Below are 22,243 nucleotides of genomic sequence, written 5' to 3' on the forward strand. Positions count from 1 at the left end.
ACTATATTTTAGGTGGGACTAAGTCTTTTAACCTTTATTATTTTATTCTTGCATTTATTCACATAACAATGAAGCACAGTCACTAAATACCCATCTCTTTGCAGGAGCATTATTATGCACAATGACACTATGTGCTATCTTTAAGCTTACGTCATATTTTTATAATTTTTACTTATTTAGTATAATGATTATAAATTTAATTATTATATTTTAAATTTATTAATTTAATCGATATGAATAGAGATTTTGATTATTAAAACAGAAAAAAAATTATGCCATTCTTTATTTTTTCAAAAGGGGTGTGTGTATATATATATATATATATATATATATATGTGTGTATGTGTGCATATAATAAAAAAAATTATGTATATTAATTTTTTATATATAATTTATATATATAAATAATATATTATTATATTATTAAGTATTATTTATTTTTAATTTAAAAAATTTTAATCATATAATAATGTATTAATTATGTATTAAAAATTTGATACACAACAGGAAAAAGGGACGTATGGGAATGGCAACAGCAACAATAGGATCATAAAATTGGACCCTCAAAGAATTAAAAATAAAATAAAAATCAAGAGAGCGTGGGGTCGGAATGTATACGTCAGTGCCATTATCGAATAAAGAAATGTTATGAATTAATAATGAACGGTAATGATTTTGATTTGAGAATTCAGATCAACGGCTAAATGGGGGGATGAAAAGTCACCAAGTGTTTCACAAGCTAAGTATTGCAGAATCTGAAAGTGGGGCCCTGCCTTCAATCTGAAAACTGAACATAGGATAAGCATATCCACAGCACAACTACGTGGAAGATACTTGCTACAAAAGGCCAGAATATGCTTTCGATTTTAATTAATTAATATTAATATTATTTTGTTTGGGTATTTATTTAATGTAAATCTATATATACTCATTTTTAATATATAATTTATATAAATAAATAAGGTATTATCATATAATTAAATATTTTTTTATCATATAATGATACATATTTTAAAATCACCTAATTATATTATGATACATATTATATATATAAATTATGTATAAAAAATAAATACACATAACATTACTTATTTATTTATATATGTGTATTTTTGAAGGAGTTGGGGAGGTCAAGCGTGTGGTGTGTGTGCACTATGGAGTGTGAATTGTTGAGAATGTACGAGGGAGTTTTGGCCTCGCATCTTTTTTAGGATTTGACAGCAAAATCGCGACAGATTGACTAGAATTATGTATGTAATGAAATTACAGTGTAGTTTGGAATAAATCCAGAGCTATTCAACTCAACCAGTCTTTCTAATTTATTATGAAAATAAAACTGATTCAAAACTGTTTATTGCATTGCATGAATAATTAAGCAGGCTCACAGGTTCTGACTCTGACACCATAAAATACAAGGAAGGAATATTTGTCGCTCCGGCAACAGACAATTTGACACCCTTCTTCCCTTCACCACCTGTATTCTACTACCTTCAACTAAACTGTTATTTAGGTTTATTATATTACTTGGAATCAAACTGTAATTAATGGGCAAAAACACAAAATGCCAATTTCACAGTTTGCTTTTGCATACACTGAAAAACTTTCACATATCAGTTTGAAACAACTCCCCATTTTCAACCTCGCCATGGGAGGTGAGGGAGAGTAATGGCTCTTTCACAATTCTTATTGTTTCAGTATGCCTTTTTTTTATAACCCAAAAAAATACTCCTTTGTGACATAATCACCCCTAAATTTGTGTGGCTCTGGGTGTCTCTTGTTTTTATTTGATTCGTCATCTTCAAGGTGTTGTATAATAATTAATATTAATTAACGCAAAAGACATCAATTAATGTTTAATATTACCCTTAACACTGTAAAAGATAAGAGCGTGCTTCATGATTTCAAAGATAATTCTTTTTTATGTTTCTGAGTTACCAAAGTTCTTCACTTTCCTGTCAAATATTAAAAAAGGAAAGAAAAAGCATGTTAATTGGCGAGGAATGGAATATTCTTTAGTTGAAGGAGATGAATTACACTTATCATCAACATCAATGTACATTAAACAGGGGCAGGGCAAAATGACAATTAAACACTATTAATTGTTCTTACATTTATTTACTTACATTGCATCAGCTCGTGGATTCGTGCTTCAAGCAGAATCAACCAGAAACATCTCTTAACAATCATACAACAAACTTATATTACTACGTACTAGTCTTCTGTTTTTTCAATTAACATTGATTTTCCACAGTTATGTCTCCCAGTCCTACTTTCGGGATATATCTTTTTAAAATTATTTAATATGTAATAATATATTGCATTATGTGAAAAAATAAAACATAGAATCTACAGCACTAAAATAATTTTAAAAAATGCAATGTCACAATACTTGAACAAAATGAAATACCCAAGAAGAATCACAATGTTTAATCAGATATTTAGCTTGAAGCACCTTCAAACTGATCTCGAAGTAACTCGTACTTCTTCAACTCTGCCATGGACAGTGAGGGCGATAGCTCTTTCAAGACCTGCATAATCAGGGGCTATCACATACATGACACTTCACACATGCAAAGGCATGATTAGCATTGAACACTCTGCATTGTTCATAATTGGGTGATCATTCTATAAAGGTAAAATTTGGAACCAACAAAAATTTTTAGTCATGGTAAACTAGTGTTAAAAAACCTTGTGCTTCCAAATCTGAAAACAGAAAAGAGTTTCGTAGGCAACAGTAACAAATATTTATAGGAGTGGGTAGGCGTAAAAATATTGAAGATACTAGTGGAATCAAATGGACTCCTGAAAAGAATTTTCACAACCTCTTACCCACAACAAATAGATGGAATACATTATTTGCCGTTACAACTGGAAGAGACATTGGGAGGCATCCCAGAATATCCCAAGAGCATGTTTTCATGCCTTCGCTAGCATTCTTTGAGTAAATTTCTTCATTAATCATTATTGTAATTCAAAAGCATAAAAATTTCTAAAAGTTTTTTCTACGCAAATACCACCTAACCAGGGAGCAATTATTTCGTACCTTCACAAAGTCAACAAGCTCAACCACAACAGAGTCAACTTGATCTATGGAAGAAGAATCTGAATCTGAACTCAAAACCTACAAAAAAGGACCAGTTCAATCAACTGCTCAATGCATTGCACAAACTATGAATCTTCCAAGAGATGTTGGTCAATGTCTCGTACATCAATTCAGTCATAGCTCAAAATCCAAGATAAGTCATATTCAAAGTAAGATAACAACAAACCAACATTCAGTCACAAATGTATTTATTTATATCATGCACAACCTGACTGAGAAAATGAACCTGTACAATATTTACTTCAGTGAGTGATGCGAAGTTGGCTCACCTTACGCTTTGCAGCATGAAACCAGGCATCTGCACATAAGGCATACATGTCTGCACCAGTGAAGTTTGGAGGGCATTTCTTTGCTATTGAATAAAGAGATACATCCTCATGCAATTTAAACTTTCTGGTCAGGGCTTTAAGGACCCTAAAAGAGGAAATTGATGAGGCACAGGAATAAGGTCATCAATTTAACATACATATTGTATTAAATCATGAAAGAAAATTAGATTAAAGTAATATACCAACCGCTCCCTGTAAGACGCATCGGAGTTAACACCAACATATAGAAGCTTATCAAATCGACCAGGGCGTAGAAGTGCAGGATCAATAAGATCAGGTCTGTTGCTTGCACCTATAATAAATAAGTCCTAAAGAACCAGGAAGGCAAAAAAGGCATGTCATCTTTTCACATCACAAGCAAAAGAGAAAAAGAAAAACTACAATCATCCAGTAATGAGGGTGTTGTTTATGGTGGATAAATAACCTGTGTAGAATCATTTAGACCATCAATCTCAGCAAGCATCTGGCAAAAAGAGAAATTAGCCAGTTAATTACTCATTGCAGCAAAAAAGGAAACCGATCAACCTAGATCACAGTAAACATGTCTTTACTTGAGAAACAACTCTATCCATAACGCCCCCGGAATCCCCAGATGCACCACGAGCTGGAGCAAGCGAATCAAGTTCATCAAAGAAGATAACACATGGGCGAGCTGATCTGGCCTGTGAAATCATGAATAGAGGCACCATATGAGCTAAAACAAATTTCTAAAAGATACTTGTACACTCTGTTGGAAAATAAATTGGAAGATAAACAAAATTTTAACCTTCTGGAAAATGTCTCGAACATTTTTCTCTGACTCTCCTATGTACATGTTAATAAGTTCAGGCCCTTTCACGCTAAGAAAATTTAGGGAACACTCTGTGGCCACTGCTTTAGCCAGTAAAGTCTGAGATTTGACGCAAGAACAATAAGATAGGTTACAAAGTAAATTACTAACAGAAAATTCATTTTAACTTTATAATAGATTGAACTTACTTTCCCTGTCCCAGGAGGACCGTATAAAAGAACACCAGACCGCTTTCGCAACCCAGAAGAAAACAAATCCTTATGCAGCAGAGGTAACTGCAAATTGTTAACTTATAAGATTAAACTATTCAGGGCTAGTGAGGGAAAGAGAATAGGAAGTCCATAGGATATCTAACAAAAAGTTAATAAAATAAATGTAGAATGAATAAGATTTTTCATATGCAAAACAACATAAAGTGCAGAAAATGCTGAAGAGCCTTTTATTCTTTTTATACTGACAGAACAAGACTAACATACTTGATAATCAGTCTCTCTGAATTTTACCTTCATTCTAAGAAATTCTGTCACCTACTAAGATATTGCCCATTAATTTCCTTCCTATTCAATCTAGCATACACTCCCGTGTCTCATACTTAACTTGTACTAAAATCTCATTCTTAGATCCATATAATTCTCCAAAAGGCACATCCTTGTATATATTGACAACTTTCTCATTGTGTACATAGATTTGTTAGCATAAAACAATAAAATAAAATAAAATCCGATCTATGCATAACGGAATAGAAAATCTATTTATTCAGTATTTATTTATTAGCTTATCTTTCAGCTAAGGTGCCTAGAAGTTGAGAATTTTTAAAATATGATGTGTGCAGATTAATTTATAAGCAATAAACACTCGTAGAAGAAAAAAAGATTATGTGTATGTTCTAGAACTACATAAAATTAAAAATTCAGGTTGGAATTGATCTACACATATAGAGAGGGTAGAGACAGATAAGAGTCATACCTGAACAGTTTCCAAAATCAATTCCTTCACATGCTCAAGCCCGCCAACATCTTCCCATTTCACATTGGGAACCTGAGACATAACAATTCATAATCATATACCCTTAGCAAATAATTACTCAAATCAGGAAAAAAAAAAAAGCTTGCACACCTGTTTTTTTTTTTCAAATATGAGCAAAAGGAAAAGTACATTTATGTCAGTCCACAAAATGACACAATGCCTATATGGACAAGTTATTACAATAGTTTACTATGCAAATTTCTTTTTTCATTTACCTTTGGAGTACCTAAAGCTGATGCATTTCTCTTCTTTGATCGCTCCAATGATTTGACCAAGTCATCTTTCTCCATGACCTGAGCTACAGCATCAGATGACTTATTGTCTTGCATTGAGTTGACTTTAATAGAACTATATGATTCTCCATGCTCAGCTTTGTCAATTTGATAATTACTCTTCTGGAGTAAGTTCACACCAGCATCTGCAACTAAAGCCTGCAAATCCCTGGGCATGAATCCAGAAGTCTGTCCAATTAAGTCCTTTATAACTTCCTCTGAACCCGTCTAAAAGAGGCAACAATGTCACCGTTATATTCAAAATATTTCCATTGATAAAAATTACTTCAAGTGGATATGTAACAAGGTCAACAAATGAAATAGCAAATGCATCTTCCACAAATTTAATCATTTAATAGTAGGTCCCAGGAAAAAACAGGAATTTTTTTCCACAACTGATAATTTAAAGTCCATTTCGTCACTTTCCGATTTTGAAACCAGAAGATGTTAAACCAACTGATATATCTATAGTCTATGCCACTATTTTGGGATTTTCAAAAAGTTGTCACAAACCAGCACATTAACAGAACAGATAAAGATAGATTTTGACCAATGTCGCTTTTATCCTGCATGTGGGTCCAACAAATAACAATGCTGCAATGACACACGCGTGAAACATGTAAAGAGGCAGACAAGACATCAACTTCTTTATCCCACTGATAGACGCAATATTTCTGTCAGTGATATCACACATAGTTTCTTCAAGGAACTCAAGAATAACAGAAACACTTTTCTTCACATACATTAGAGAGGAGTTCAGAAACTCCTTGCAGCAACTGGGACAGCATTTCAGCCCTCTGATCTTCAGTTAAAGGACCCATACTTATTTCGTGGCTGAAGCATCTCCGAATAGTTGGCGGCAAACCTTCAGAAGTGTCAGCAGCAGCTACCAATAGTACCTGCTGTCTATATATCTTTCCAACATCCTTTAAAGGTTGCATTAGAAAGAATAAGTATTAACAACATTGACAAAAAACACTGCAAATAATATTCTAGAAATAACTTGATTTTTCCAATCTTTAACTTTATTTTGTCCCCTCTCAACTGTACTCTCTAAGCTAATTCATACACATACATAAGCACTCCCAAGGATATTTAAATTAGTCAAAAATGCAAGTTTTTTCAAAGAGTGAAAAAATTTAAAAATTATATTCTCCCTTTTCATACTTATAGAAGCGAATGATGAAATAGATAAACTACTCAAAGGTACTTCCAAAGACCCAATCTAATGACTTGACCTTGAGGGCATACATGATTATGAAAAAAATGCAAAACAACAAAGTCACAGGAACTTATGTGGTAAGGAGGAATATTGAGAGACACAAAGAAGAAAAAACCCAAAGCTTAGTCTCTTCTAGAAGAAGATGGAACAATGTAATTGACCATACTTACAAAATCACCCTGTGATTCTTCATCTGCATAGTAGTCTTCATCTTCAGCAACTGGCTCGGTGAATTCCCTAATTACAGATGCAACTTCAGAGGAAAGACCAACTTGATCAGTAGGTAACCCCTCACCAGAGACAGAATTGCAGAAAACATCAAAATCACGGAGAAGAAGAACTGTTGGTGCGTATCTGTCAAAAGATCAGTATATGAGGAACAAGTGACAGCAATGACAGCAGCAGAAAGCCATCAAAAAGTGTAATTATATTCCTACAGCCTGATAATAAATCTCAGATAATAATCAAGAACCAAACAAGAGAGATCTCTGAATCAACATGAGAATACTATGGGTAAAATGCCACAGATAAGGAAGTCTAAGCAGTTTCCTGTACATTAATGAAACGACTAAAATTAAAATAAAAAATTCAGATGTAAGATTAATTGTTGCAAATTATTGAAATACTGGACATCTATTTAAGGAACAAAAGTATTGAAGTCACAAAGTATAATCATATGTGCCTCATATTCCACAGCATCTTTATACACTATCAAGCAAAAGACAGTATGGCACAGCTCACAAGTTACACAACAACTTGCACATATCATACCCAAGGTGTAAACTGCTTCACCTTTGTGCTGTGTTGAAAGCTTGAGCTAGAGCAACAGAAGTCTTCCTTTCAGAGGATGCCATTAAATTATGACAGCTATATTCCACTACATGCAACCCCAACCTACGAGCAACATATCTAACAACAGTTCTCTTACCACACCCTGAAACAGGCATTTAATCAGCACTGTGCAACACTATGTAAAAACATGGTTTCATACACTAAACAATAATTAGGAGCATCTTGTTTTGAAAATCAATTTGTAATTATAACTAATAATTTTGCAGATTAACTAGTTCAGCTGGGTGAGGCTCTTGGATTATACAAAGATGTCCAGGAATCAAATTACACTCACACCAGCAATTTGGAGGAATGGGGTTAAGGGAACATTTCACACTTTCATTGGAAAGATTCATAAATTAGTTTAGAAACTAGTGTATTTTAAACCAAAAACAAACCAAAAAGCATGAAACACACCTCGCAAGCCATGTAGTAAAACAGAAACTTTGAATTTTGATGAAAGCACTGATGGGCATAGAGATGGAGCAAGTATGGAGGCCAAAAGTTTCACTGTGTCCCCTTGCAAAGGTGCAAAACCATTTGACCCAGAAATCAATAAGTCTGGTGGAATAGGAGATGGAACACTCCCTCCAAGCACAAGAGCAGTTTGGGTGCAGTTAACTCGAAGAACAGCTTCATGTGATGGTTCCATAGCCACAACCTGAGAACATCAATTGCCTTTAGATGACAGCACTTGAGCATGTGGAGCCACTAAGGACATGACAAAGGAAGGATACCTTGAAGTAGATGATGCTATGACTTTTATTTTGCAATCTTTGACTGCAAGGAATGCAAGTAATTGAATTGCAGTTCCAATTTATGCCAATGCTGAAAACATCACCTCTTGCTAGGTATCTATCCACTTCAAAGTACTTATGTAATGCCATGTCAATAATTTCTTGGCGATCTTCAGCTTCAACAGGTGAATTTCCTTTCAAAGATTCAAGAGTACCACATTCTGGTATCTTGACAAATGACACCCTCAAGTGTGAGGCATATCTTGGAAGTTTCCCCAAAGTTTCCAATCCTAAACTGAGTAATGAACAAGTCTCATTTTCAACTTTAGCTTTAAATAATGATGCTAAAGTTTCTTTCCCTTGGTGGACAATAGATTTCAAGCAAGATATGTGCAAGCCTAGGTTAAAAGCTAAGAGTGGAGACAAATAGGCAATTTCTTGGTCCAGCGACATGGTGTCATTTAGGGGAAAATGAAATGAAGGAAAAGAAAGCATTACACGTGAAGGGTTTTTAACAGATAACTTTTCAGCAGATGTTTTTTCAAGGGTATTTGGAGGATCTAGAACAACAATCTGTGCAATTCTTTGGATGTTTGCCTCAACATTCTTGACACGCACCTTGCAAATTTATAAACCAAAAAGATAATTTAGAACGCTAAATCGAGCCAATTGAATACTGGTAGGCAATTCACCGCATGGAATTGTGTAGATAATTACTATTATTGAAAGTATAAACTTAATGAAATGGAGACAATCGGAGCATCTATGCTCTTGAAACATAGATAAACCTCAATAGTGTTTGTAGTTGATTGGAAGCTTCATTTCACATTTCATCAAGCAAACAAAGACGAAAACGCAAAAGAATAGGAAACTTACAAGTGAGCCAGAAGTTAAAGAGAGTCTTTTCAAAACAGAAACTGAAAGGCCGAGCAAAGCAGCATCGTCGAGAAAAGATAATTTGGAATCAAATTTGTCCTTCGAAAACCGGAGAATTCCGGCAGGTAAATGTAAAGTAGGCGAGACTTGAGGGGTAAGAAGTTTATCTCCATCGACATCAAGTGGTGGCTGAGAAGTCGAACTGGAATTGAACAAGGAATTAATGAGAATTTTAGTTGACGAGAGTAACAGAGGTTTCCGTCTTTCCACCATGGATAATTGGATGTCGACACCCTAACCTCTTCAATTCTTGCTCAAATCCATTGATTATGCTACAGCTTACTTGGATGAGACCGTAGGTGGAGTTGTTGTTATAGCACGTATCGACGAAATTGATGCCGACAAAACAAATAAACAGCGAAGAAGAAGAATAAGAGAAGAAAAAGCAGCCGACGGCAGTGAGGAAAGAAGAAGAAGATAAAGTGAAAAATGAATATCTTTGTGCATTACTGTGGAAAGGTGTCCCAAGTTGTTAACAAATTGATACCTTTTTTAACCCTTCGTAAAATGAAAAATCACTGTAACGGTGAAAATTTAATCTTTCTTCACTATCAGTGCTAAATCTCATATGAGAAACCTTTGAGTACTAACAGTTGATTGGATCACTTTCTAACACATCAAACACCTACTCAAATCAACACCTTGCCTTTCTGCATCTAAATTTTACAAGAAATCTTGATCTGGACATCAAATTCACTCCAAATTAAATTCAAGTTAAGCAAGACTACCTATCAGTCCCCTTCACTGATGTCTCAAGTCTCAATAAATATATCCTCTTCACCTGATGTTGGTGATGAAGCTACTCAATAACCTGATGGCAATGCAACTTAATAAAAGGACCAGATTTTCTACCGACACATACCAGCTCAAATCTCCTATGTAAACAAGCAACAAGAAGATGGTTAAAGATGCAAATGCTTCAAACATTCAATTTGTTCATCTTTCCTAAATATTCACCTAAACACAATTAAACCGAGGACGAAACCCCACAGCACAACTGGGTCGAGCGTGTATGGGCCACTTGGGAAGAAATTCTCACTCTCCAAGGTAAATTCGCATCACTCAACAAAGTTGAAAAAATCCACTTCAAACTCCTAAGGCCATTGAAGCTTCCCAGATGTTAGTGCAAAAGGAAAGATTTGTGAGAATTTGACTTCAATGACAGTAATAAGAAGAAAGTATATGAAAAAGAGAAAAAAAAAAACGAATTTTTCATTATTTTAATTTAAAAAATAAAATTTTGATTTTGCCATTTTATTGTAGATTTTCAAGTGTGATTGTGGGCTCGAAAATGTAATTCACTCTTTACTCTTTTCATAATGGGCGCCAAACCTATGCCCAAATTTAATTGCGAAAGTGACTTGGATAGTCAGCAATTTCTCTACTGGAAACGAAACGCAGCGTTTTAACTTCTCCTCCCGGGCTCTCTCTTCCCTAACCCCGCTTCTGCCGCCAAAACCCTATCAGGAAGTGCATCAATTAGTGCGAGTCCATCGCAAAGATGAAGTCAGTCATAGGTAGCGGTGCCGGTGAGGTGAGTCTGTGCTTTCCTTGTTTTAGTTATGTCGGTTTTAACTCGTAGAGGCTGCAATCACAATTATTCATGTCAGAAATCAATATAACGAGAGTTTGCGTTAAACTATGGTATCTCAACTATTTTCTGAATACAAGTCCATATGTTTCAGGAAAAATCATAGAAGTTCTTAATAATTTCCGTCTATTGCTGTCAACTCAACGGGTTAATTTTGCCCTTAGGTTTTGCTGCTCTTGAAGGTAAAAAAGAGAGTTAAAACGTGCCCCCTTATTTGAAGCTTCTCAAATGAATTAAATTTGTAACTGGCTAGCCTTGTATCCGAGAATATTTTCTTGGTGTAATAGCACGAATTGTTGCGTTCATTTCCTCCTAACCCCAGTTGGCGGGAGTGTCTTCTTCTTGTCCTCTACAAGCTGGTGAGTGAAATCTACATACTGAACAAAACCTTGGATACATTGTTATCAATACTATTCAACGATTACGATGTGTGGTTTTGTGTATAGAAGGCTAGTATATGTACAAGTTTTGCCAAATATTTTTAGGTGTGTCGTGCAAACTAATCATGTGGATTTGTGTTTGAGTTTGTTGCCCACTAGCATCAGATCATTCTCAACGGAAATCCAACAAGTTAAAAAGGATTACTTATTTACTGTGTCATACCTCATAAACTCATGTGGGTTGTCCCCAGAAAAAGCAAAATCTGTCTCCAAAAGAATCAAATTTCAATCTGCTGAACAACCAGATTCAGTCTTGAAAGCTCTAAGAAACCGTGGATTTACAACTGCCCATATAACCAAACTTGTAGGAATGCGCCCTACTTTACTTTTAGCCAATCCAGAGAGGGCAATTTTGCCTAAATTTGAGTTTTTTAACTCTTTTGGGGTTACAGATGCTGAGCTTGCGAGTGTTTGCTCTTCAACTCCAGCTATTTTGGCTCATAGTTTGGAAAATCTACTCATACCTAATTATAAATTCCTGAAAAGTGTGCTTCTCTCTGACGAAAATGTTATTAAATCTTTTAGAAAAAAATCATGGCTCTTTCAGCAAGATCTGCAGAAGAATGTGTCTCCAAAACTGACAGTCCTGAGAGAACTTGGAATGCCTGAGCAATTTGTGGCATTGGTTTTAAAATGTTATGCCTCAATAGTCATCCAAAGCCGTGAGAAGTTTGACAAAAATGTCAAGAAGGTGATTGAAATGGGTTTTGATCCTCATAAATGTACGTTCATCCATGCGATGCAGGTGTTTGCTTCAATAAGTCAGTCAACTTGGGAACAGAAATGGGACATTTTCAGGGAATGGAGGTGGTCTGATGATGACATTATGTTGGCGTTCAGAAAACACCCCAGTTGTATGAATGCCTCTGAAAGCAAAATTGTGAATGGAATGGATTTTCTTATGAGCAAGATGGGTTGGCAGTCCACAGATATTGCCTCGTATCCGGATGTTTTCATAATGAGTTTGGAGAAGAGGGTAATACCAAGGTGTTTGGTTATTAAAGTTCTACAGTCGAAGGGGTTGGTGAAAAATCGTATACGCATTGGTTCATTTCTAAGACCTGCAGATAAGCTATTCTTGGATAGGTTTGTGACAAAGTACTTGGACCAGGTTCCTGAATTGATGAATATCTACCAGAGGAAGGAAGGCTTTCAGGCTCTTGATATGAATTTCTATGTTTCTTCCAGCAAACTGTAGCATGTCAACTTTCCAAATCTAGATGATTGTATAATCTCTATTTGATGGTCATTAAATTTTAGAGTTTTAGTTTATCGAACAATGTTGATTTATTTCAGTAGTTTTGGGAATATCATTTGGTCAATTTCCAATTTGCACTTAATTATATGCTCTATATTTATATTTTAAGCCAATTTGGTACATGACAAGTAGATGTAGATCTGAATCTCAACTAAGTAGTTTTGATTTACTCTTAGTCCCTGGAGTTTCTAACAAGCCCTAAATTACAGTGAGCTTGGAAGCAGAGAAAGATGAACCAGTAATATTGATTGTCTTACTCAGTATAGTAGATATGATGCTGTTGTATTTTTGCTTGCGCAACATCTATGTTTGGTTGACATGTCCTCTGTATAGTTCTAATTGCAATATTATATCAGATCTCCATTGGGTGGTTTCAGGTATATTCTGGTCAAGTTAAATTCTCTGAGGGAAAGAGGATATAGTTATTGAGACTTAGACATCAGTGAATGGGATTGATAGGCAGTCTTGCTTAGCTTGAATTTTATTTTGCAATGAATTTGATGTCCAGATCAAGATTTTCTAGAACTGCAACATCGGGTTGATGTATTCACCTTATAAATTTTGGCTGCAGTAAGGCAAGGTGTTGATTGAGAACATTTGTCCCTTGTTTACTTTCAGAAATATATTTTTTAGTATCTCCATGACAAAGCTTTAAATCTATGTACAACAAGATTTGATCCTAACCTTTGCATACATATATTTATAATAATTTATTTTTAATCAATATACCTTCTAATTTTGTTATTTTTTATTTTTACAAATATTACTAAGAAAAATCACTCTTACAACACATCTTAAAGGAAAATGATTCAAGGATTTACTATATAAATGTTGAAAATAATTAATATTTTCTTTTTGATGGATAGTAATAGAAGAAGCTTTTGTTACCAACAGAAAATTTTTCATAAGGGTACTACAATTATAGCAAAATTGTGCAGCCTGGAAGGACAAAATTGCCATTATGCCTCTTTGACAGGCCCTTGTACTACAAGTAAATTACTTAACAATTAGAATCGAGTAATATTATATATATAAACAAATCATATAACCTTTTGTGTATAATCTGATATAGTATCATAAGTAATTTTGAAACAAAAAAAAAAAAAATCTTAATCATTTTAGATTGTATTTGACAATAGGGGAAATTAATTAAAATAAACAAAATTTTAAACGTTTATACGTTTTTAGGTTACCCTAGAAAAGTTTTATCAAAATAAGTAAACCGTATTTTTTTTACCCTTATGTTAAAAAACCAAGTAAAAATATTTTTTCTAAGAATGTGTGTCGGTTTATGGTGCTTACGATGGTAGCTAGGGATTCTACAGTGAAATCCTAAATATGTCGAATTATGTATATGAATGTTTTTGAATGTTTCGAACGCTTAAAATGATGTAGTTTCGATGTTAATGGATGTCTGAAAGTGTAATCGGTGAGAGACAAAAACGCGCAAATTTACAGCGCTGCGCAAACTGCTCAAATTTACAGTGCCACGCAAAAAAAATACAGTTTACTTATTTTGCTAAAACTTTTCTAGGGTCACCTAAAAACGTAAAAACACTTAAAATTTTGTTTATTTTAATTAATTACCCCTTAGCCCTTAGTTGAGTATAAGTCTTTTGGCCTCTCAATTAACAGTTGAATTGGAAGCAGGTGTGCCAGGCCATGCATGCTCTACTGCTGTCACAATAAGTGCCTCACGAAGTCTGTTTGATTCGCAATTGTATGGTCGTACTTATATGGTAAAAATATTATTCAGTATTATTTTAATTAAAATCTGTAAGCACAAAAAACATAAAGATACAATAATTTTGTTTAATATAATCACTACCTTAAAAAGCCATAAATGATAATATAATCACTAACAATTAGCAACAGCAGATCATGTAGTACAATTATTAGATATGTTTATCTGGAGTCTACGACTCTATGTCCGATAATTGATAATTATAATATTTTTTAAAGAATATGCTTGAATTTTAAACAATTTAATTCAAGTATGAACGGTAAAACTTAAAATTCTAGGAACTTGATACCAATGAGGTCATATTTGAAATTGGCAATGCTATGAAAATTATAATTAATAGTATATTTTAAATAAATAATAAATTTAATACTATATTAAAAAAAAATAAATGTAAGAGTATATTATTAATTGTTAAAAAATTATTAGAATTGTATCCAGTGGATTCAATTTCTTTAATAAATACTAGGAAATAAGGCACCCTATATATATATATATATATATATATATATATATATATATATATATATATATATATATTGAAGGTGTGGAGGACGAGTACAGTTAATTTTCAAAGTTAAGGTTAAAGTTGGAATACGGGTTTTGAAAACTCAAATAAAAATAAGATAAGATTATATATTTTTAAATATTATTGATAAAATAATAATTTTATTTTTTATTTTTAATATAAAATTCTGGTAATAATTAATCTATAAATAGATATTTAGATATTTAAAATACTGAAAATATATATTTATCTTTATATTAAAATTTGGATATATAATAATCCTTTTGACCATATTATTTTATTAAAGGTTAAAAAAGTAGAACATCTGTAGGCTGTAAACATGATCGACAAAGCTTTTCCCTCGCGTAGAAATATGACTAGAAAATAACCCTCCTTACTTATTCAACAAAGCATACAAATTTATTAATAATTAATATAATTATGAATATCATTCAAGAATAAAATTATATATACTCAATTTTTAATGTTTGATAAAGTTTTTTTATTATTTGATTAAATATAATTTTATTTTTAATTTTAATTTATTCAAATATATCTTAATTTCTAATTAAAGAGTTGACAGAGGAAATTGACGAATGGATGAAGATGGCGGCCAAGGATATTTCGCTTTCCATGGGATGAGACCATCACTAAAACAAAAGTGTCTATGGGGTTCCACATAGGTAAAGTAAAGCATCACGTCACAAATAACATCCCTTTAGGCACAGCGATTCGTCAAGTACAAAATCTACATTATAATTACCTTCTTAATTAACATGGGAAATGGGCGATTTATGTTAGGAATACGAGGTGAAACAAGGAGGGGCAAAGCACATGAAAACCATGTTGTGTTAGAAGAATTGCATTGAACAAAATAAGAAAAGATATAATCAAAATTCCAAATTTATCCTCGTCAAATATATAGATATATATAAAATAAAAAAAATCTTTCTTTTGTTGCGTAAAAACATAATTCACCGAGAATAGTTGGGTAAAACTGACCTTAGTCAGTGTCGGTTATCCATTTAAAGTCCAAAGCCTGATTTTAAACTGTTCCGCGAAGTTACCCTTTCCGGGTTCTTAATTTGGCGGGTACGAATATTATCAGTCACAAAATAAAAATTAAAATGAAAAAGAAAAAAAAAAAAAAAAAAGAGGAAAAAAAGTAAATCAAACAAAAACAGAGCTAAAAAGCAACAAAACCAGACCGTACGAGAGAAACAAAAAGCTCCATTACAGTGAAAGCATCTCTAATCTCTCTCCTTCTTCTTCAATACAACCAACTCCAAACTCTTGATCGAACTTCGCCGACCTTTTTTTAAACATTCGAGAGCCTATTCTGTATAACGTCGTCTTTTTTTAACTTCACTGTAGGTACTGTACATACAGAACCCTCCTCTCCCCTGTATAATTCCATGGAGTTGTACGGTCGCAACAACACGGCGAGGAATGGGTCTCAGTCCAGTTATCAGCCCAAATGGAACCCTCCAACCGGCTTCGAAGGTCCGTCCATGTACATTTCATTTCACTTAATTTCAATTGCATTTCATTTGCCGTTTTAGAATATGCTTCTTTATTTTTAATATTTGTAAATCGCAAAAAGTTCTAGGGTTTTATGTAATGTGATCATGAATTAGGATTTTTTTGGTAAATATAGAATCGATGTGGCAATTCGACCCGAAAGTCACTGAATCATATCCGGAGCGACCTGGATTGCCCGACTGTGTGTACTACATGCGAACTGGAACATGCGGATATGGTAGTAGATGCCGATACAATCACCCTCGAAATCGGGCTGCGGTAAATATAATTAGCTTGAGGCTTACTTCATCATTGCCTATATATTGTATTAGAATCTATTTTTGTGTTGTGGGTATTTGTTATGACGTGCAGTTTTTTAGTTTAATTGACAGGTGATTACTATGTAGTGAAAAGTATGTTAGGTTTTGATGTGGCAAATCTGATGATTTCTTGGTGTAATTAGGCGTGTATTATCTAAATATATTTTTGGTATATCAGAAAGGTGAAGAAAAGACAAGAGACTTGCCTAGACTATGTTGAACTTGAGTAGTTGTGTTTAGGCTACTAGGAAATGAAAGCAATGTATTAGTCTGTGCCATAGTCTGAAAGTTTTGTAATTCAGATATGAATTTTGTTCATTTCTTCTATTTTATGCTTGAAAAATAATTTGGTAAGTTTATTTAGAATATTGGGTTTCAGTGGTTTTATCTGGTTTTAATGTTGCTTAGGTGGAGGCTGCAGTTAGGGCTACAAGGGAATACCCAGAAAGACCAGGGGAACCACTGTGTCAGGTAAATTTTGAATGGAAGGCAGTGTTTTAGACATTATGCTGAGATTCTCTTGTTTTCTTGTACAATTGAAAACTTTTGTTTACCTTTTAAGGTATTTTTATTTCTTGATAAACAGTTTTACATGAAAACTGGAACCTGTAAATTTGGTGCATCCTGCAAATTCCACCATCCAAAACATTCAGGCAGTTCCATGAGTCACGTTCCAACGAATACGTTTGGATACCCACTACGACCGGTTTGACTTCTTAGTTCCTTTTTTTTTTCTCTTAATTTCTTTCCTTATCTCTTGGAATTTATATGTACTGATGCTATGCATTTCTGAAAATTTTCAATTACAGTTTTCTTACATTTATTAGCTTTAACAGGGTGAAAAAGAATGCTCCTACTATTTAAAAACGGGGCAGTGCAAATTTGGTATAACATGTAAATTCGATCACCCACAACCAGCTGGTACATCAACACTGGCATCTGCACCCCAGTTTTATCCTTCGGTGCAGTCTCCTTCAGTTCCCATGTCTGAACAGTACAGGGGGGCACCCACCAGCTTGAGGGTAGCAAGACCTCCACTTTTAGCTGGTTCTTATTTTCAGGGGGCTTATGGTCCTGTGCTGTTTTCCCCTGGAGTTGTACCTTTTTCTGGTTGGAGTCCTTACTCGGTATGATATGATCTGTTTTATTTTGAGATTTTTCCCAAAAATACATTTCTTCTTATGCTCTAATTGGCACACTTGGTGTAGGCTCCTGTGAGTCCTGTGCTATCTCCTGGTGCCCAACCTGCACTTGGAGCAACTTCTCTATATGGAGTAGCACAGCTATCTTCTTCAATGCCTGCACTTACAGGACCTTATTCCTCCTTACCTTCCTCTACTGGTCCTTCAAGTAGTGGGCAGAAGGAACAATCTTTTCCAGAGAGACCCGGTGAACCTGAATGCCAATTCTTCTTGAAAACTGGGAACTGTAAATTTGGATCATCTTGTAGGTATCATCATCCTCGGGATAGGATTGCACTGAGATCAAATTGTGCCCTCAGCCCACTTGGTCTCCCTATTCGTCCGGTATGAGTTTACTGATGTTCTTCTAAGGTTCTCTCTTATTTATATTCTGTCTCTTAAGGTTCAAATAGAGGATCAATTATAGGGATTTCTGCTATGTTAGGCTGGCTTCATATTTCAGATTCTATTTTATGTCCCTATTTTGCAATCATATTAGTTCACCAAATTATGTTATACATCTTAATGTTGTAGTTTCCTCCTTTTCGCCCTCATTATGTTTCCTTGCTCCTTAAAGGATGAAGTTAAATTTTTAGGATTTTGGTAAGGTTGGAGATGTTTGATGGATAAGGTTGCTGGAGAGAATTTGTGCAACTCTCTTGGATCAAACCTGGAAGCCTAAATAAGTGCTTTTTTTTTTTTTTCCTGACCTATTCTTATACTTCACTTTATGATCGTAAGATGCTTCTGTTTTCATGTGAAATTGTTTTTTTTTTTTTTCCGATTTCCACTGTGTGCCATCTTCTGTAATGTAGTCTTTCTATCCATAATCTTAGAGTGCTTTTGTTTTCATGTAATTGTTACTGATATTGAAAATTTATGCTATTTTCTATAATGTAGGCTAGCCGGCTTGGTTTGCATGTTACATTAAAGTTACTATGACTATATGTATGCTAGAGAGATGTAACATTAGCCACCAATTTATCGCTAGATATATTATTGTCTATAAGCAAAACATTGCTAAAACTACAATCTGCATCTGTTGGCATGTTTACCCATGTCAATGCACTGGAGCGAAATTAAAGTTTGCTTAAAGGAGCTTAATTTAGAGTGAAGCTACACTTGATAAGAGTAATAACATAATCAAAAGGAGGTATAATCAATTGATTTAAGTGTTGCTAATTTTCTCATATTTTCTAAAACATTCTTTTTGTATATTACTTAGAAAAGAGTATATTCAAAACTCCTGAAAATAAATCTGTATTTCCTAGGATATATTCATTATTGTCTCTATCCTTATTGTTTGGAATCAACAAACAATTATGTTTGGTTAATCTTTTACTTTTTGGTTCAAGGAATCTGGCTGATTCTAGTATCTACCTGTAAAAAGTCTCCTTATACTCCTCTTTGTTTTCAACTTGAGGTCATGAATTTTTACCCTCTTTTTATTTTTCTTTGTGTCAGGAATCAAAGAAGTTTGGTTGTGGTGGTTAACCCGATTAAACTTGGCCTGGAATGTTTAACAAAAAATAAAATTATAAAACTCTCATACTCTATGTTTCTCTCCTTTTAAAATATCTTTTGTCTTTCTGTTTTGTTTATGTATTATTTACAAAACCGGTTTAATTTCTGGCTTTTGGTCATTTGGAATGTGAGGCTTTTTTTTTCTTCATATGTTACAATTTCTCTTTCTTTCTTCTAGTCACATGTTTTTTGAGGTCAAGTAACAGCTGGATTGATGTTGTGGAAACATTACAATGGGTTAGTGAGGTCTTATGGAAAGTCATCTTTCCCAACATCATATCAATAAAATTTGTTCATCATTTAGCTATTATTCTAGGATTCTTTAATGAATCTTGTTTGTAATTATGATATGTGTTATCCTTTTTGAAACTAAGTTAGGGTAAATGTGGTTAGTAAATAATTTTTATATGTTACAGCAAATTATAGTTGCTATTCAGAAATTCTGGTCTGTAAATGAAATTTTGCTATGATATGAGAAATGCCATCTAAAAATTTCCCAAGTATGTTGCATGGATTTGGCTATTCACATGTTGAAAGCTTCAGTTTGTTTGTCCTACACAGGCTCTAATTTAGTACAGAGGAATTTAAAACTAATGAACACTTCTTTTCATTTTAATCACTTCACTAACAAATAGATGGAAATAGCATGTTTTTTAAAACCTTTGTCTTCTTGAAATGCCTTTTAATTTTTTACTTTCTCAGAGCCTTATAGTAGAGATTATATGGTTAATTTGACTTCGCTTGTGTAGGGTATTAGGGACAGGTTCTTAAGGATTGAACCTTGGCATAAATGCACTATGATGTTGTGATACCATGTCATTGTAATCATTATGCTTTATTTTAGAATACTGATGTAATATATCTCCAAATTATTTTGTTTCTAATATGTTTTCCACTGTTGTGATTAATGTTAATATTTTGAACTACTTATGTATTGCTTGGTGTTATGAAAATTTTTTGATGTTGGGCTGTGATATGTGGCAAGTTGAATGGTTGTTTTATATAATCGCTCTTTGGAAAACAGGGGGTGCGGCCTTGTGTTTTCTACTTGCAAAATGGATACTGCAAGTTTGGGTCCACATGCCAATTTGATCATCCAGTGGGCACAATGAGATATAGTCCATCAGCGTCCTCCCTCATTGAAATGCCTGTTGCTCCCTACCCAGTTGGCTCGTTGCTGTCTACTCTGGCCCCTCCGTCCTCTTCTTCTGAGCTGCGGCCTGAACTGATTTCCAAGAAGGATTCTATATTGAGCAGAATTCCTTCTTCTGGAAATAGCTCAAATAGTTCTGTTGGTCTGATTTTCTCTCAGACTGGGCCTGGTCCACTTTCTGACTTGCAGCTTTCAGGTCAGACTTCTATTCCTTTAAGCAGTAGCAGAAGTACAAGGCAGGGAGTTGAAGTTCGTCGTTCAAGTTGATGTATAACATGAAAGTAATTCTTCATTAGCCCCCAAATGTGGTTTCTCTAGTCTTTATATGTTTCTTGTTTATAGATCTCAGTAAATTATAGTCAATTGTGCAAAGTTTACCTATAGTTGTCAGGCTTTATCAGTCAATCTGGTTTGCCTCACCATAGGATTGATTGTCTTATATGATCATCTTTGTGTCCATCTAAATAAGCTTCAATAGCAAACACCATATGAACACTTCCTCAATCTCCCAAATAATAGCAACAGAGGCAATGATCAGGCCGACTTCCTACTTGTTTAACTTTGGACCTTTTATATCTCTGTGTCATATGACCAATTATGCAATGGAAAGAATGATCAGTTCCATGAATTACTCAGCCATGCTATTCATGTCTTTCTTACTCGTAGATTGTATTCCTTGTGTTACTTTGCTGTCTATTCATGCCTCTCTCAAAGTTATGGGGATAAACTTCCAATTTTGGTATCTTTGAACTTATACGTTTGATTTTATAGGGTTAGTTTCCCCCCATCTGGTAGGTCTTACTCTTATGAGGACATTTTGAAGGTCCCAAGAAGGCATACTGCAACTTCATTTGAGGATACAAGAGAACTAGTGTCCTTAAGGGTCTTTATATGTATTGGATGAGTGAGAAAGCTTCTGTAGAAATTCTCTTATTTCTCTCCATTGATTTATATTATGTAAGATAAGACATTATGGGACCTTGAGAATTACTTAATTTATGGCAAAGATTGCTGTCAAATTTCAAGTATTATATTGAAATATTAGTACTTGTGTAATATGGTTGATGTTTGCAAGGCAAAGGTTAGGGAGGTTGTGAATCTGCTTTAGTGATTGTTTGGGATGATGAAAAAGAAAAATTATTGCTTGTGACTGGTTTTATGTGAAAACATCATTAATTTATAGCTCATACATACAAATTTTGGTTGGCATGATATTGGAATGAATTCTTGTAGGACATCTGAATGTGGGGATTTAAACATGATTTTATGTATTTTATAGAAAAATTAAAGAAATTATCCATAAATCTTATCCCAGTTCAAACATTTGAATTAGTTAATGCGCATGCAGCGTTTTTGTCTTATAGGAAAACGAAATCAAAAGTGATTTATGTTGGTGGTCAGATAAACAAGCTACTCTTCTCCTTAATCTTTTCACTTGGGCCAAAAGATAATGTAATACAGAAAAAACATACTTATTTCAATGTAAATCAGCCTGCTACAATTGAGGAGAAAAGAAAAATGAGAATTCATTCACATAACCTCTTCCTGTCAATTGAAAAGCTTTGGTTCCTAAGTACTTGTTCGACATCTATCATAGTAGCAGCACCCCGTATAGGAGAATGGCCCATCGACATGAGGCAGATGGGAAGCACAAATTTTAAGGAACCCACCCAATCCTCTTCTTATTTGGATACATTTAGGCCAACGCCCTGAAATTAATGTGCTAAACTAGGGCTACTACCCTTTAAAAACAGCAAGCA

General features: G+C 34.0%; 3 protein-coding genes across 10 annotated transcripts; 2 read left to right on the forward strand and 1 right to left on the reverse strand.

Annotated features, from left to right (window-relative positions):
- Positions 1-2,054: 2,054 nt before the first annotated feature.
- On the reverse strand, positions 2,055-9,702 carry LOC123223864 (peroxisome biogenesis protein 6). Of its 2 annotated transcripts, XM_044647295.1 has the most exons (16): positions 9,187-9,699; positions 8,311-8,928; positions 7,991-8,234; positions 7,535-7,676; positions 6,913-7,096; positions 6,264-6,446; positions 5,464-5,748; positions 5,189-5,260; positions 4,411-4,497; positions 4,199-4,321; positions 3,984-4,094; positions 3,857-3,895; positions 3,619-3,740; positions 3,373-3,517; positions 3,044-3,121; positions 2,055-2,528 (listed from the first exon to the last, which is right to left on the reverse strand). In XM_044647295.1, exons 1-16 carry the CDS (start codon positions 9,457-9,459, stop codon positions 2,439-2,441), a joined length of 2,796 nt encoding a protein of 931 aa, XP_044503230.1. In that variant the 5' UTR covers positions 9,460-9,699; the 3' UTR covers positions 2,055-2,438. The 2 variants fall into 2 exon arrangements, with proteins under 2 accessions (XP_044503230.1, XP_044503231.1); XM_044647296.1 differs by lacking the exons at positions 2,055-2,528; positions 3,044-3,121 and having other exon boundaries at positions 3,462-3,517; positions 3,615-3,740; positions 9,187-9,702.
- A 798-nt stretch (positions 9,703-10,500) lies between these two features.
- LOC123222706 lies at positions 10,501-12,648 on the forward strand. 6 transcript variants are annotated; one of them, XR_006503695.1, is made up of 2 exons: positions 10,501-11,196; positions 12,023-12,648. XR_006503695.1 is itself a non-coding variant. In XM_044645616.1 (2 exons), the coding sequence occupies exon 2, from the start codon at positions 11,264-11,266 to the stop codon at positions 12,473-12,475; it is 1,212 nt and encodes a 403-aa protein (XP_044501551.1). In that variant the 5' UTR covers positions 10,541-10,890; positions 11,002-11,263; the 3' UTR covers positions 12,476-12,617. The 6 variants fall into 6 exon arrangements, 5 of the variants coding, with proteins under 5 accessions (XP_044501551.1, XP_044501550.1, XP_044501549.1 ...); XM_044645616.1 differs by having other exon boundaries at positions 10,541-10,890; positions 11,002-12,617; XM_044645615.1 differs by having other exon boundaries at positions 10,541-10,780; positions 10,932-12,617.
- Positions 12,649-15,933: 3,285 nt separating this feature from the next.
- Positions 15,934-21,539, forward strand: LOC123224112 (zinc finger CCCH domain-containing protein 32-like). Of its 2 annotated transcripts, XM_044647643.1 has the most exons (8): positions 15,934-16,287; positions 16,442-16,584; positions 17,034-17,096; positions 17,212-17,331; positions 17,462-17,752; positions 17,834-18,151; positions 20,355-20,764; positions 21,255-21,539. In XM_044647643.1, the coding sequence occupies exons 1-7, from the start codon at positions 16,200-16,202 to the stop codon at positions 20,748-20,750; spliced, it is 1,419 nt and encodes a 472-aa protein (XP_044503578.1). In that variant the 5' UTR covers positions 15,934-16,199; the 3' UTR covers positions 20,751-20,764; positions 21,255-21,539. The 2 variants fall into 2 exon arrangements, with proteins under 2 accessions (XP_044503578.1, XP_044503576.1); XM_044647641.1 differs by having other exon boundaries at positions 20,355-21,539.
- The last annotated feature ends 704 nt before the right edge of the window (positions 21,540-22,243 follow it).

Source organism: Mangifera indica, chromosome 8 (assembly GCF_011075055.1).
Source record: "Mangifera indica cultivar Alphonso chromosome 8, CATAS_Mindica_2.1, whole genome shotgun sequence".
Classification (NCBI taxonomy): Eukaryota; Viridiplantae; Streptophyta; class Magnoliopsida; order Sapindales; family Anacardiaceae; genus Mangifera; species Mangifera indica.

What these genes read in the sequence shown, in the direction of transcription:
- LOC123223864 (XM_044647295.1), bottom strand. Translation starts at nt 9,459, where the DNA reads ATGGTGGAAAGACGGAAACCTCTGTTACTCTCGTCAACTAAAATTCTC. An exon ending in TTCGAGACATTTTCCAGAAG is followed by an intron (nt 4,095 to 4,198) that starts GTTAAAATTTTG and finishes ATGATTTCACAG; the next exon opens with GCCAGATCAGCTCGCCCATG. An exon ending in TGGATAGAGTTGTTTCTCAA is followed by an intron (nt 3,896 to 3,983) that starts GTAAAGACATGT and finishes TCTTTTTGCCAG; the next exon opens with ATGCTTGCTGAGATTGATGG.
- LOC123222706 (XM_044645616.1), top strand. Translation starts at nt 11,264, where the DNA reads ATGTGTGGTTTTGTGTATAGAAGGCTAGTATATGTACAAGTTTTGCCA.
- LOC123224112 (XM_044647641.1), top strand. Translation starts at nt 16,200, where the DNA reads ATGGAGTTGTACGGTCGCAACAACACGGCGAGGAATGGGTCTCAGTCC. An exon ending in CTGGTTGGAGTCCTTACTCG is followed by an intron (nt 17,753 to 17,833) that starts GTATGATATGAT and finishes CACTTGGTGTAG; the next exon opens with GCTCCTGTGAGTCCTGTGCT. An exon ending in TTGGTCTCCCTATTCGTCCG is followed by an intron (nt 18,152 to 20,354) that starts GTATGAGTTTAC and finishes TTTGGAAAACAG; the next exon opens with GGGGTGCGGCCTTGTGTTTT.